The sequence below is a fragment of the Aphidius gifuensis genome, linkage group LG6 (genome assembly GCF_014905175.1).
Source record: "Aphidius gifuensis isolate YNYX2018 linkage group LG6, ASM1490517v1, whole genome shotgun sequence".
Lineage (NCBI taxonomy): Eukaryota > Metazoa > Arthropoda > Insecta > Hymenoptera > Braconidae > Aphidius > Aphidius gifuensis.
In genome coordinates this window covers 17,317,979-17,334,337 of record NC_057793.1, presented here as the reverse complement: position 1 = coordinate 17,334,337, position 16,359 = coordinate 17,317,979, and the positions used below count along the sequence as shown (strand labels likewise).

Below are 16,359 nucleotides of genomic sequence, written 5' to 3'. Positions count from 1 at the left end.
GCTTTTACTAGATTAAAATCATGTTTATTAAAATCACCGATATTACAGTATCCAGATTTTACGCGTGAATTTATAGTAACGACAGACGCTAGTGATGTTGGGGTTGCTGGAATCTTATCTCAAGGACCTATTGGTCAAGATTTGCCTATAGCTTATGTATCCCGCGTCCTGCAGAATGCCGAAAAAAATTATAGTACTATCGAAAAAGAAATGTTAGCAATTGTTTATTCTGTTAATCAATTTAGACCTTATTTATACGGTAAAAAGTTTACTTTAGTAACAGATCATAGGCCGTTGGTATGGTTAAATTCTATGAAATCTACCCATTCAAGGTGCGTGCGGTGGCGATTTAGTATGCAAGACTTTGAATATGACGTTGTATATAAACAAGGTCGTATTAACGCAAATGCGGATGCCTTGTCGAGAAACATTCCACAAGCGAAACTTGATGCGGAGAGCAATGTAGAGCGCCAAGCGATAAACTGTATCAAACAGCTGTTTGTTCTTACTAATAAAACTGGGTCATGTAGAAAAAGACAGAAGACTTCGTCATCTGATGACACTAGTAATACGCATAAAAAAAGACATAAGAAACGGAAAAATAATAAAGTGACACCTGATCTGTCAGGGTCATCGAGTGACGAGTGGAGTCTAAAAAGATCAGTACGAAATGCACCACACTACGTTGACGCTGACGACATTACAATGTTACCATATAATATAAAAAAAAATAAAAATAAAGTTAATATAAATATTGAAGATAATAATAATATGGGGGATGATAGACCAACAAAACGAGTTATCAAACCTGATTTTACATTTGATGATATGGGATGGGATAGTAATGTTACAGTACGAAAAGAAATGAAAAATAATAATGATTCAAATAAAAAAAATAATAAAGTAAATATTGTTGAAGATAAAATTCTTTCAAAAAAGTTTGATTTAAATAATTTTGACCCACAACTCTCTACTTCTAGAGGCGTGGTACAGTTTGAAGAGATTGATAATGACCAAGTAGATGAATTGTCGGATTTTAGTTACGGGGAAAAACAGATATCCTCAGGGGATTCTTTTGATAATTTATTATTAAACAAAAAAATAAAAAAGAAGGTACGTTCAGGCGATTTTAATAAAGGTGATAAAAAATTCGAAAATGATAATATTGATGATGAAATAAATAATACTGATGGTAGAAGTAATGATGAAAATATAAATGATATAAATATTGAACAATTGAATGATGAAAGTTTGAGTTATGATGGTGAAGATGAGGAGGATATAATTAATGAAAATATTCGTAATAATAATAATAATGAATTAAATATTGAAGATGTAAAAGAGGTAGAACAGGAAGAATTTAATGACAGTGGGAACCATTTGCTAAGCGATAGTGAATTAGAAAGGGTTAAAGATGATGATAATATATTACAAAAATTAAAAAGAATTCCAAATATTATTAAAATAAATAAAAATATTGTAGAATCAAGGGAAAATTTATTAAGTACACCAGGAACAATGGTAATTTTTACAACAATGTTGGGGGAAGCGGTAGATAGAAGGGGAAGGGGCGAAAGAAATAATTGAGGTTATTAGACTATCGAGAGTTAAATATAAATTAAAGCCATGTTTAATAATTCCAATTAAATATAGACAAAATGATAGAGTCACGGAAGAAGCAATAGTTGAAAGTATAGCTAGTTTATATAATATAATTTTGGGAACTAATACTAAAATATTTTGTATTAGAAAAACAGAACAAATTGATGAAATATATTGGGAATTTATTTTAGATAAATTAAGTGCCTCATTTCAAGACACTAATATACAAATAATTATATGTAATTCTTTGATCCAAACTCCGGATATTGAAACTCGAGCAATATTACTAGATGAATATCATGGGTCGGCAGCAAATGGACATAAGGGTATGACAAAAACGTATGACAGATTAAGACAGGACTATTTTTGGCCTTGTATGAAAAGAGATATTGTAGATTTTATTAGAAAATGTAAGAAATGTCAATTAAGTAAATTAACGCGTATTAGAACTCGACAACCTATGCATATTACTGACACTCCTACATACGCATTCGAAAAAATTGCAATGGACATAGTTGGCCCATTAACTAAAACAAAAAGGGAAAATTTATATGTACTTACACTTCAATGTCAATTAACAAAATTTTCTTTAGCCATTCCATTATCTAAAACTGATGCTACACATGTGGCCAATGCATTTGTAAAAAAATTTGTTTGTATATTTGGTCCACCAACAATAATTTTAACAGATCAAGGAACTAATTTCATGTCATCTTTATTTAAGGAAGTAGCTAAATTATTTAAAATTAAATTTTATAGAACAACTGCTTACAGACCTCAAAGTAATGGTTCAATAGAAAGATCACATCATGTATTAAAAGAATATTTAAGAATTAATTATGAAGGGAATAATGATTGGGATAGCACATGCGAAATAGCTTCGTTTGCCTATAATACAAGTAATGAGGGAACTGGGTATACTCCTCATCAATTAGTATATGGAAGATTAGCAAAAATGCCCTCTAGTTTTCCACCAATTAGCGAAAATAATATAACTTATGAAAAATATTTGATTAAATTATATACTGACTTACGTAACGTTCAAGAAGAGGCTAATAAAAATTTAAAATTAGCTAAAGCTAAATCAAAAAAATATTACGATAGATATGTTAATCCGAAAGTTTTTGAAGAGGGAAATAAAGTATTTTTATTAAAAGAAGGGGTAGTAGAAAAATTTGGACATCAATGGGAGGGTCCATATGAGGTGGTAGAAATTTGTGGGGATGAAAATATTAAAATAATGGTAAAAGGGAAGGTTAGAAAAGTTCACAAAAATAAAGTAAAGATCTCATATATTGACTAAAGTAACTTCAAAAAAATTTTTATATTAGACAAAAACTTTCCTAGAAAAATTGAACTTTTATAAATAATAAATAAAATTTTTTTTTTTTAAATTTTTTTTTTCTCTCACATAAATTAAAGACATATATTTTATTATTACAGAAAAAATTACTAAAATCACCGTTTGGCATTCAATTTAAAATCATTTGTTAATCAACAAAAAAAAATGGCGTTAGAAATATTGCACGACATCATCGAAAATTTAATTCAAAGAATACACTATGATTACTATGACACACACTACACTATCATTTCTCAAGCAAAAATTACTACACTAAATTCAATTATACAAAAATCATTACCCGATATACTTGAAGAATTTAAATTAGAAAATACAGAAAAATATCAAGTTTACAAAATAAAAACAAATACACAAATTCGTTGCCAGTACAATATTCCTTTAGAATATTATATTTCCAAATATATTTTTGATTCACGGGCAAATAAAAATTCTCTAATGCATAATAGATACTTTCTTATTATTACAATTTAGTGACAGACAAAGAATTACCTGAAATTGTAACACAAACCTTTTTAATGTATAACACAAATGTTTATGAATTTATGGAATTTGCTACCAAAAATAAAAGTGACGATGACATTCTTTTTAGAGACGAAGATAAAAATGAAGTTATTAGTAAACTTCAAAGCATAAAAGAAAGAGAATTTAAAAATACTGATGAGATAGATATATTATTACTTGAAAAAAAATTTATTAAATCAATTTGCAATAGCACACTTTATCATGACGCACCTGAACCTTTAGATTATGATGAATATAATAAATTAAGCACTCGCAAAATAGAAAAACATGAAGACAGAATCAGAATAATGGGAATTAAAAATATTTTGAGAGAAGCAAAAATTCGTATGTCAAGTAGATGTTTTCTCGTAAATAGATTCAATTTAAACCAATATTTTAAAGAAATTAAAATACATCCAATAATAATACTAGACGAAATTGCCAAGCTAATGCACACAACACCATATTACCATGACGTTAGTTCTACACAAAAATTAAATAGAAATAAAAAAATATTTATACAAATAAAAGTGGGAAATTATGAAACAATAAAATGGGGAAGAAATTTTGACCGCACAATAAATAATGCAACACTTGCTTTAATTGAAATGATTATGACTGATAACGAGTATTACGAAATAACACCGGTCGGAAATTCTAGAAAATATTTTTGTCGTACAGATGAATTAAAAAAATTTTGTAAAATTAATCACTATTTAATACCAAATTATACTTACATCGGAAAAGTAAATGAGCTAATAAATAATAAAAATAAAACAATATTTATGGTAAAATGTCAAGTAAATAAAGAACACGTAATTACTGGGGGAGAGTCATTAATTGAAGCTCGGATGCTAGCAGCTCAAGTCATGTTAGAATACCTAAATAAAAATTAATACCTCAAATTTACCTATCCTCAAATCATACATTTAAAAACAATACCGAAACATTGAAAACAAATAAACTAAACATATCATACAACATCAATATACAATTCATGATACACACAATATAAAAATCTTAACACTATATACATAAATACAAATAAAATATTGAATGCAACGATGGTCATCTCAACGGAGCTTGGAACAACGAATATAGAGTGAATTGGCAACACCGCTTCAATAAAATATATACCAAATCAATAAGTTAATTAAATAAATCTACAAGTGGACGCCTCAACGGTGGTCATCAAGGAGAAGATTAGCACAAAACGGAGACGACGAGAAGGGGAGATGCACATGCAGTTAGCCAGCGTGAGGAGAAAATAAAAGAGTGCAGTTAATTAGAGAAAGAGATCGCATGCAACGGTAAGACAATGAATGCATCCCATATGATCACACAAAAGAAAAAGAGGGGAACGCATCACCGGCCGACGCCCGACGCTAATTAATCAAACACATTATGCAAATAGCCTTGACACTGAGTGCTGAAAAATTTATTAATAAAATACTTTAAATAAAATCATTATTATTTACAAAAAAAAAAAAATAGAAAAATGGAGATACTTAAAATATACGACATTATTGAAATTTGCAAATATTTAAATAGATCAGAAAGAGTGGCATTTATTCAACAATGTGAAGAAACTGGAGGAGAACTATTATTGACAGAACATTTGGATACAACAATTACGGAATTGCATGATCGAATAGAGGATTTTAAGATATAATAAATATGTAATTGATGCTATCAATTTGCGGAGACGTTAATTTTGGTGTTATTCTAAGTGCAATAAGAGTGTGAATTTTAGAAATATCATAGTCTTTAATCGGAAGTGATGTCACCGGGGAAGAATTAAAGTGGTTAATAAATACTGTGAAAAATTTAAAAAAATTGGACATTACTGCAAGCTACAGACTAGAAAAAGATCAATTAATATCGGCAATAAATTTGGGTACTAATATTACGAATCTAATATTATATGATGTGCCGGCAGTGGATGACGATGTGCTAATAGCATGTTCTCACATTCAACACCTGAATGTTGGAGGAACAGAAATCACGGATGAAGGATTGATAATATTCGCAAACAATAATCAAAATCTGAAATCGATTAGTTTGGAGGAAACACGACGAATCACAGGGGAGGCGGTTGATAATATAGCAGAAAAATTTTTTGTCCGATAAACAGTAATATTCAGTCATTTCAAAAAGCAAAACGAGAGACTATCATTACGTTTTACTAATCAAATTCGCAAAGTTTCTGTACTGATTATAGGAGACATAAGTGACTCCTATTAAAAATAGTAACTTATTCGTTCTAGAAGAGAGGTCGTATTTATTGCAAGCTTTTCTAATTCCAAACTTTCTCGAAATAAGCACACAAGTTTGTACTAAAAACAAACTATTTATCAAAAAAAAGGACTTTATTTCGAAAAATTGAGCAAATTTTAACAATCTTTTTAACTAAATGCAATCTAATATGTTTATACCTTTGTATCAAAGCCTGATAGAGTAGAAAAACTTAATCATAAATTCAAACCTTGTTTTTAACAACTCGTTCATTTTCTTAACAGTACCGATAATTCGTGAGTTTTGATAACCCGTGTCATCAAACTGACTGATCGGTCGACAATGATGCATGTTTGTTATAAGGAATTTTCGATTGTAAATTATATAAGAAACATAGATTTTACAACAATATGTCGATGGAAACTTTAAGTTTCGTTGAATTATCAATAATGATCAATTGAAGAGTATCACTTACGATGCCTAAAAATAAAAAAGAACAGGCAACTTTACGAGGAATCGAGTATTTCAGTGACCGGTGTCATCGAAATGACCGATTCTTGAGAAATATTCGAAAACACGTTCTAGTTTTTCTTTGGTCAGATTTGATGAAATTTAATGGGTGTTTTATGCAACAAAAGATCAAGTAATGTTTTGATTGTGTTGACCTGACCAGGAATTTTCTGTCTGATAGACAGTAATATTTGGTCATTTGAAAAATCAAAACGAGAGACCATAGCTCTGTTTCACCATACAAATGCCTAAAAGTTTGTCTACTGTTTACAAAAGATGAGCGACTCCCAATAAAACGAGTCACTTTTACGTTTTTGAATAGACGTCGTAAATATTACAAGTTCCTCTAATCTCGAACATTTTTCAACAAACGTACACAAGTTTGTACTGAAAACCAAATTTATTGAAAGCCAAAAATCTTACTTTTCTAACGTAAAGCAAATTCTGATAATCTTCTTGACTGTGTGCATTATATTTTGTTCATACTCCTGTATCGGAGCCTGATAGAGAAAAAAAAATCTCAGACATTAATTTGAACCTTGTTTTTAACAACTTAATAATTTTCAAAAAAAAGGACTTTATTTCAAAAAAATTGAGCAAATTTTAACAATCTTTTTAACTAAATGCAATCTAATATGTTTATACCTTTGTATCAAAGCCTAATAGAGTAGAAAAACTTAATCATATATTCAAACCTTGTTTTTAACAACTCGTTCATTTTCTCAACAGTACCGATAATTCGTGAGTTTTGATAACCCATGTCATCAAACTGACCGATCGGTCGACAATGATGCATGTTTGTTATAAGGAATTTTCGGTTTTAAATTATATAAGAAACATAGATTTTACTACAATATGTCGATGAAAACTTTGAGTTCCGTTGAATTATCAATAATAATCAATTAAAGAGTATCACTTACGATGCCTAGAAATAAAAAAAAACAGGCAACTTTACGAGGAATTGAGTATTTCAGTAACCAGTGTCATCAAAATGACCGATTCTCGAAAAATATTCGAAAACACGTTCTAGTTTTTCTTTGGTCAGATTTGATGAAATTTAATGGGTGTTTTATGCAACAAAAGATCAAGTAATGTTTTGATCGTGTAGACCTGACCAGGAATTTTCCGTCTGATAGACAGTGTTCTGACTAAATGGCCATATATCACTGTGGCCATCTAGTGACAATCAATGGAAGAACAAGACATGTGGCCCACACTACAAGCAACTCACTGTGATAAAACAATCGACATCGAAATTAAACCTGTGCTAACAGCATCAGTCACGACTCAGCAAGATACAGACAACATCCTTGAACAACTCCTTGTAAAACACTCATCATTAAATAAAATGGTGAGAGTATGTGCTTGGTGTCTCAAGTTTTTACATAAGACAAAAATGACTTCAGCAACTCCAAAAGAATTGGTAATTACAACAGAAGAATATGATACGACGTTATTGTATTTTATCAAACACACACAACATCAATATTTCTCACAGGAAATATCAGCATTAAAAAATCATGAACAATTACCAAAGTCAAGCTCATTAATACGATTGACACCATATTTAGATAAAGAAGGTGTATTAAGAGTTGGCAGTAGGTTAAATAATACGAATTTAACACAGTCAGCTACTCATCAAATTATATTGCCAATTAAGTCAAAGTTGACAACATTAATATTGGAATCAATTCATAAATCCGCGTTACATGGATCACCACAACTCATGTTAGCAACAGCTCGACGAAATATTAGATTATTGGTGGAAGAATTTCATTCCAATCAGTCTATTGGAAGTGTGTTATTTGTACACGTCAACGTGCATTGGTCAGTCAACAACTCATGGGACAACTCCCTCCAGCTCGATGTAATCCGAATCCAGCATTCATTAATACTGGTGTGGACTTTGCTGGGCCATTCATATTAAAAAAATGGCTTGGCAGATGTAAACAAACATATAAAGCATACATTGCTGTGTTTGTGTGCTTTGCAACATCAGCCACTCACTTGGAAGTAGTTAATGGATTGTCTACTGAAGAGTTCATAGCAGCATATCGACGTTTTACATCACTTCGAGGTGAATGTAAAAATTTGTATAGTGATTGTGGTACCAACTTTATTGGTACAATAAAAGAACATCAATTACTTAACACTCAAGCTCACAACATGTGTGACTTTGCTCATCAACTCAGCCTTGAAAGCACGAATTGGCATCTAAATCCTCCTGGAGCACCACATCAAGGTGGGAAATGGGAAGCTGGTGTTAAATCAATGGAACATTATTTATCAAGAATCATGGGAGCAACTCCATATACGTATCATCAACTTGACACACTAGTTAAACAAATATCAGCTCAACTCAATTTAAGACCTCTTTGTCCAATGACAAATGATCCAAATGATCTAGAAGCATTAACGCCTGGACATTTCTTGATAAGTAGAGCAATGACGGCTATACTTGAGGGTTAATTAATTGATATTAATGATGGTAAATTATCAAGATGGCAATTGATAAAAAAACATAGTCAACAACTATGGAACCAATGGTCAAATGACTATATCAAACAATTCCATGTACGTACCAAATGGTGTACATCCAACAACTCAATACAACTCAACTCAATGGTAATAATGATGGATGAAAGAGTTCCACCAACTAAATGGCCGCTCGCTCGGGTCATACAACTTCACCCAGGTGATGATGGTCTAGTCAGAGTTGTGACCATCACGACCTGTACTTCAACATTCAAAAGACCAATCAGCAAATTATGTCTGTTGCCTGTCAGTCCAGATGAGTGATTTGTTGACAAGCTTTGTCAAGGCTGGAGAATGTTCTGACTAAATGGTCATATATCACTGTGGCCATCTAGTGACAATCAATGGAAGATTGATTGTCAACCATTTTTACTAATATTTTTTCTCTCTTATAATTTTGCTCTCTCTCTAGCTCTTTAGATTTAGAAAATCTAACCATATCAGGCTCTTGTTATGTTGTTAATATCTTTATCTGCTTTTTTGTTCCTTGGCTATTCATTTCTAAGGTAATTTTTTTTTTTTTTTTATCATTGTCTTTTGATGCCATTTTTCATTTATTGAAAAATAAATATCCCTTTTTCATTCGGTTTTTTTATTTTCCAGCAATGAACTTATGATACCCAACGGTGATGGTGCTGTTAGTCCCATGAAAAACATTGGTATTACTAACGTTTGTTTCCATCAATTGAAATACCCTGATTAGAAATTCCATAAGGTCTATTCTGGATGCCACACATTTTTTGGTAATGATGATATTGTTGTAAAACAATTGTTGTGGCCTTCATGGTTTGAAACAGTGATCATCATCTATATTACAGCGCTTGTATCAATCGTGTTGACAGCACTGACAATTCCTGTAGATATATATTTCAAAACGAACTCACCTGTTATTTCCAGAGTCTTTTTCACCCTGTCAATAATTTCAGGTAAGTTTTTTTTTTTATCTACTTTCAGGTTTCATGATTTTGAATGCTTTATATATTATGGATCGCCACCATCAGGAAGTTGGCTGGTTACCCAACGCTCGATCCAACCGATTGACAGCACATTTGCTGTCATAACATTATCAGGAATAATGATGCTCATTAATTGCATCAATTTCTTAAAGCAAGCTGTTAACAGCCAAACTGGAGGTGAAGACATTGTAATTTTTAGCAACTTGTGCTAAATTTTCCGTTGCATATGATTTTTCTTCTGACAATTTTTAGTTTTTTTTTCAATTGTTCTAAACAATTTTTTCATGTCTATTGTAAGTGATTTTTGTTTACATATGTTCTTATCCCAAAATTTCAAAAATTAGTTTATCATTAATATTAGTTAATTTATTATTTATTAAAAAAGAAAAAAAAAATCGCATGCGCATATTATGCAAACATGAGGAAAGAGCAGTGGCGTAGAACGAATAATTCTTGAAGAATAAGAATTGAAATACAGCTGATCCAGCCCTTCATGCGCTACGTTGTTGCAATCTGACTTTTTGCCGACTGCGCATTCAATTGCGCACGCGTGAAAATAAATAGGAAAAAAAAATAAATACACAAAGGAAAGCACCTTTTTTCTATAGTTGCGTAGTACATGATAGGCTAAATCAGCCATGGTCAATTTTTTTTTATTTTTGAAAAAAAAATTACGAAAATATTTCAAAAATTCTATTTTTTACAATTTTCTATAAACTGAAATTTTTTTTGAAAAAAGCTTCGAGTAAAAGTTGTAGGATTTTACCACACATGCTTTTTAAGTCTTATACAAAGTATCTAGTACGATTTTCTCGAAAGTTAGAGCGTTTTTCAGAAATTACTCGAAAACTAGGAAAGCAATAACTTTTGATATAATTGTAGTAGAGACTTCGTATTAGACTCAAACAACGCGCCTTTTGGAACTCCATCGCCCCTCATGAAAGAAAAAAAAATTATGTGTTTAGCCACTTTTTTTTTTTTAAAAAAAAAACTAAATTAAAAAAAAAAAAAAATCGATTTTTTTAAACATTTTATAAAAACATTATTATGAAAACATTTTATAAAAAATGTGATTCATAGATCATAATTTTCTCGGAGAGGTGATAGATTTTTCGAGTATGCATGTTTTAAGCCTAATATGAAGTCTCTAACACCATTTAATCACGAGTTATTGTTTGCCTAAAAATCGAAAACGGCACAAGCTATAACTGAAAATGAAGTAGTCGCAGAGGTTCCATATTAGGCTTGAAATAATCGTTTTTTAAAATTCTATAACTTTTTCAAATAAGTGTTCCCGTACGAATAGTATTTTTCGTGAAAAAAAAACACAATTTTGTTTTTTTTCTCTTTTTGGAAAATAAAAAAAAAATGGCTGAATAGATAATGTTTTTTTATTAGGGGCGATAGAATTTCCAAAGCCGCCAAATCCAAAGTCTTTACGACAATTAGTTTAAAAGTTATAAACGTTTTTTGTTGGGGGGGGGGGGATCGATCCAATACTGCGGCTGAGCCTTTCGGCCTATCCTCCGTCAAAAATAAATACACAAAAGAAAGCACCTATTGTGAGTGGAATAAAGCTGTTCAGTGTTCACACAAGCGAACAATTTGGCTTTGTGTGCTGAAGCACAGTATTCGCGCATGCGCATAAAATAACTTAGGATCTTCTGCAGGGGTACGTTCCAAAAATTACTCGGAAGCCCGGAAGTTCAAAATTGTGATCATAGAAAATTTTTGATATTTTGTTGAGTAGGGTCCAAAATTCATAGTGGGACAAAATTCACAGTCAAGAATGATTTGGGTGCCACCTATCAGAGGAGGTTATTTTAAAAATATTTAGGATCTTCTAAAAGACCCATTATAGTTCGAACTTTTAGAATAAACCGATACTAGAACTAGATGAACTAAACGCACGAATATAAGAATCTTATAAAAAACACTGTGTAATATGTTAAATTTTTTGTCAATTTTTGAAAGACCTTTGTATATGTAATTCTAGTACTGTACTTAAAAAATCAATTATTATTTTAATTGTTATTATTTGTTCATAGATGAAAAGGGTGTTCCAAAAAACACTATACAAAGATTACTAATGTGAGGGTCTTTCAAAAGACTCAGTGTAATATATTTATATTCATTATAATAAAAAAATATGAAGGGTTAATTGATACAGGGTTTTTCGAAAGTTCTTTGTGTATGTAAGTTTAATACAGTGTCTTTTAAAAAACACTTTTCAACTTTTAACACTGTCAAATGAATTTGAGGTAATAAAAACAATAAATAATATCTAACATAGAAAAATAACAACAATTGAAGAAACAGTATATAATATCCGACGAAAAAAATACCAAAAAAGTATTTAACAAAAGTGGTGAATGATATAAAGTGTTCTTCAAAAGACACTCTACTTTACTTAAAGACATAAATTCTTTGTAAAGCATTTTTAAGAGAGACACAAAATGCAATTAAATTCATTAATGATTATAGGTAGTTTTGAAATAAATTGGACATTCAGGTAAAATGAAAGTAGTTACATTTTTTAGTTAAGACCATTAATAATTTTATTTTCCAATAAAAAATTAAAACAAAAGAAGACAAAATAGAAAAAATTATTTTTTTACATATCGTCAATTACATTTTTTTTTTTGAAGATGCACGGGTTGTACGTTTAGGTAAATCGAAACCCGTTTATTATATTTTTTAGGATGTTCAGCTCTATTTTCATCAAGTTTGTTGTTATTATCATCATCCTTTATGTTATCTTCAACTTCTTTCATTTCAACAGCATCAGCAGTACCAATATCGAAGTTATCATTATTATTCTCAGCTTGGTTAAGATCGTCTTTAATTTGATTTGATTTACCAACATCATCATCAAAATTAGTAATCATAAATTTATCATGATTATCACCTTTTCCAACAACTTTAATTTGATTTAATTCACCAACATCAAAATTACCAATATCAAGTTTAATATTATCATCAGCCTTTTTTAAATCTTTAACTTGTTTTATATTATCCACACTATCAGCAGTATCAGTATAAAGTTTACCATTATTATTTCCAGCTTTTTTAACGTCTTTGACACGTAATTTGGACCTTAATAGTTTTATAGTTCTCAACATCTTTCTTTGTCTTTCAAGATCTTCAGCTTTAACATTTAATTTGGGCCTTAATAGTTTTGTACTTCTTGAAGAAAGTGATTTTATCCCACGCTTGTTAAAAACCTTTCTTATTTTCTTGCTGGATTTCTTGATACAAGTTGGTTTATTTGATGTACCACCATCATTAAAATTACCAATATCAGGTTTAATATTATTATTAGCATTTTCAAAGTTGTCAACTTGTTTTGTTTTGTTTATAATATCTGATGTATTAATATCAAGCTTACCATTATTATCATCAGCTTTTTCAACGTCTTTAAATTGATTTAATCCACCAACATCATCATCCGAATTATCAACATCAAGCTCAATATGATAATCAGCCTTTTTTAAATCTTCAACTTGTTCTATATCAGCAACATTACCAATATCAAGCTCACCGTTATCATCAGCTTTTTTCACGTCTTTAACCTGTTTTAATCCACCAACATCATCATCTGAATTATCAACATCATCATCAAACTTAATAATGAATTTATCATATTTTTTTACAGATGTTTTAATAACTTTAACTTTATTTGATGCACCAATGTCATCATCAAAATTACCAGCAATAATTTTAATATTATCATCGGCCTTTTTAAAATCTTCAATTTGTTTTATATCAGCAACATTACCAATATCAAGTTTATTATTATCATTATCAACTTGTTTAACATCAGGAACTTGTTTTATTCTATTTATGATAGCGGAAGTATCAATATCAAGTTTATTATTATTGATATTAGCTTTTTTAACGTCATTTACTTGATTTGATACATAAATATCATTATTGAAATTACCAACAATAATTTTATTATTATCATCAGCCTTGTTAAAATCTTCAACTTGTTCCATATCAGCAACATTACCAATATCAAGCTCACCATTATCATCAGCTTTTTTAACGTCTTTGACTTGATTTAATCCACCAACATCATCATCTAAATTATCAACATCAACTTCAATATGGTAATCAGCCTTTTTTAAATCTTCAACTTGTTTAATATCACCAACAGTACCAATAACAAGTTTATCATTTTTGATATCATCGTGAACTTGTTTTGTATCGTTAATAATATCTGATGTATCAATATCAAGCTTATCATTATTATCATCAGCTTTTTTAACGTCTTCAACTGGATTGAGTTCACCGACATCATCATTAAACTAAATAATGAATTTATTATATTTTTTTACAGGTTTTTTAATAACTTTAACTTTATTTAATGCACCAATGTCATCATCAAAATTACCAGCAATAATTTTGATATTATCATCGGCCTTTTTAAAATCTTCAACTTGTTCCATATCAGCAACATTACCAATATCAAGTTTAATATTATTATTTCCATTTTTTTTACAGTCTTCAACTTTAAAATTTGATTTGGACAGTAATTGTTTTCTATTTCTTAAAGCGAATGGATTTACCACACGCCCGTCGAAAACCTTCGTCATTATTTTGCTTGAATTTTTCATACAAGTTGATATATTCATTCTACCAGCATTATCGAAATTACGAATATTAAGTTTATTATTATCAGTTTTTTTTTACGTCTCTAACTTGATTCAATCCACTAACAAGATCATCAAAATCACCAACATCAAGTTTAATATTATCATCAACTTTTTCGAAATCGTCAACTTGTTCCATTTTATTAAAAATATCAGAAGTACTAACATCAAATTTATTATTATTGATACCAGCTTTTTCAACATCCGTGGCTTTACTTTTCAATTTGGACCCCAATTGTTTTTTAGTTTTCAGATATAATGGTTTTACCACAGGCTCGTCAGAGAGCTTCGTTGGTTTCTTACTTGCAATTTTTATACAAGTTGGCACAGTTTTTTTTATTTTAGCTGGATTGTCACTGATAAGTTCATCAACTTGAACACATAAAACAACTGCTGGTTTCATGTCTAGTTTTGAGATACGTTTGAATGATATTTGGAAGTCCTCATCCAAATTAGATACTGGAAAAAAATTTTTTTATGAGAAAATTATATTATTAATATTTATAATTGTGTATATTTATAAAGTAGCAGTTAGCACAGTGTCTTTTGAGTCAAGCGTTTATGTGTCTATTCAGTCAAGGATTTATGTGGCTATAATTGTTTATAAATTATCAATTGGTATAGTGTTTATTGAGTCAAGAGTTTATGTCGCTATAGTTGTTTATCAACTATCGATTGTTATAGTGTCTTTAGAGTCAAGGGTTTCTGTTGCTTTTATTGTTTATAAATTATACGATGTTTAACACTTATCATAAAGGTTTTTCCTTCTTAGTGTTTTTTGACAAAAAATTTCAGATCCATCTATCGTCTTTATCTCATCTAATAGTTTGACTAGAAATTTTGTACCACTGTGAATTTTGTCCCACTGTGAATTTTGGACCCTACTCGTTTTTTCACACCATCTAAATATGTTAGCTTTCTTGCTCTATAGACCGATGCTTCTGGCAGATTTAAAAATTCAAAAATAAATCCTTTCGTAAATAAAAATATTTTATATTTTTGTTTACATATGATGTAAAAAAAAAAACTCATTAAACTTGATGGAAAGAGAAATAAACAATAACATGTGACTTGGGAACATAGCTTAAAGTATCATTATTTAATTTGCGCCATCGATGCGATATTGGATACTGAAGTAAATATAAAGGTTTCCCACACCATCTACTATTACCTTGCACAATTTTATTTTTATGATGTTGTCAAATTGCTCTGGATTTGGAAACCATATTGCTTTCTCTGATGCAATTAATAATAGTTTATTTCTTCAAGTGGTTCAAGTAATTTTTCCAAATATTGATATTTGGTTGGTATAATGATTTACTTTAAATGTAAATATTTGCTAATCGTAAGCCATTTGGATCAACAATTGAACTCATTAGAGCGTTTGTTTTACTACAATTACTTCCTCCAATAATTGCACATCTTATTGTATTTGGTAGTCAATCACCGTGACGTTTTTCTTTAAAACCATCACCACTTTTTAACGTAATTATATCAAAGTTTATAACTGGTAATTTAATAGCTTGTTTCTGATATTCCATCGTGATGAGTACTGAGTACAAATGATATAAATTCGACTGTTTTATACCGCAACAAATAAGTCTGTTATAAACTATGATTGAGCATACATCACAAAAGAAAAAAAATAAAAAACGACGATGCACAGGAATACTCAATAAAATAATAGACAAATTGCCATTTGAACTTCATCTGCCTGGTTATTCCTATTGTGGACCAGGTACCAAGTTAGAAAAATGTTTAGCAAAAGGTGACTTAGAAATTAATCTTCTTGACGCAGTCTGTAAAATCCACGATATTGCATATTCAAAAAATCGACACGATATCCGAAGCAAAGAACGCAGCTGATGATATTTTAGCTCGTGAAGCAGCTAAACGTATTTTTTCCAAAGACGCAAGTTTAAGTGAGAGAGCAGCTACATTTGTTACTGGAGCAATGAAAATAAAATCGAAATTCGGTATGGGTTGTATTGAGATGAAGAAA

At 30.1% G+C, this 16,359-nt stretch overlaps 2 protein-coding genes across 2 annotated transcripts; one reads left to right on the top strand and one right to left on the bottom strand.

Moving 5' to 3' along the window:
• Window positions 1-7,607: 7,607 nt before the first annotated feature.
• Window positions 7,608-8,680, top strand: LOC122859915. Its single transcript, XM_044163598.1, has 3 exons — window positions 7,608-7,634; window positions 7,710-7,809; window positions 7,998-8,680. The coding sequence occupies exons 1-3, from the start codon at window positions 7,608-7,610 to the stop codon at window positions 8,678-8,680; spliced, it is 810 nt and encodes a 269-aa protein (XP_044019533.1).
• A 3,646-nt stretch (window positions 8,681-12,326) lies between these two features.
• Window positions 12,327-15,898, bottom strand: LOC122859914 (coiled-coil domain-containing protein 1-like). Its single transcript, XM_044163597.1, has 6 exons — window positions 15,805-15,898; window positions 14,398-14,816; window positions 13,715-14,012; window positions 13,481-13,609; window positions 13,091-13,300; window positions 12,327-12,541 (listed from the first exon to the last, which is right to left on the bottom strand). Exons 1-6 carry the CDS (start codon window positions 15,896-15,898, stop codon window positions 12,327-12,329), a joined length of 1,365 nt encoding a protein of 454 aa, XP_044019532.1.
• Window positions 15,899-16,359: the final 461 nt, after the last annotated feature.

Bases quoted from the DNA above. Each gene is read 5' to 3' on its own strand.
- LOC122859914 (XM_044163597.1), bottom strand. From the start codon at position 15,898: ATGGAATATCAGAAACAAGCTATTAAATTACCAGTTATAAACTTTGAT. The intron at 14,817-15,804 runs GTGATTGACTAC...ATTTTTTTCCAG, and splicing joins TTTTAAAGAAAAACGTCACG to TATCTAATTTGGATGAGGAC. The intron at 14,013-14,397 runs GTAAAAAAAAAC...TTCATTATTTAG, and splicing joins GATTGAATCAAGTTAGAGAC to TTTAATGATGATGTCGGTGA.
- LOC122859915 (XM_044163598.1), top strand. From the start codon at position 7,608: ATGACTTCAGCAACTCCAAAAGAATTG. The intron at 7,635-7,709 runs GTAATTACAACA...TATTTCTCACAG, and splicing joins CAGCAACTCCAAAAGAATTG to GAAATATCAGCATTAAAAAA. The intron at 7,810-7,997 runs GTAGGTTAAATA...CATTCCAATCAG, and splicing joins AGGTGTATTAAGAGTTGGCA to TCTATTGGAAGTGTGTTATT.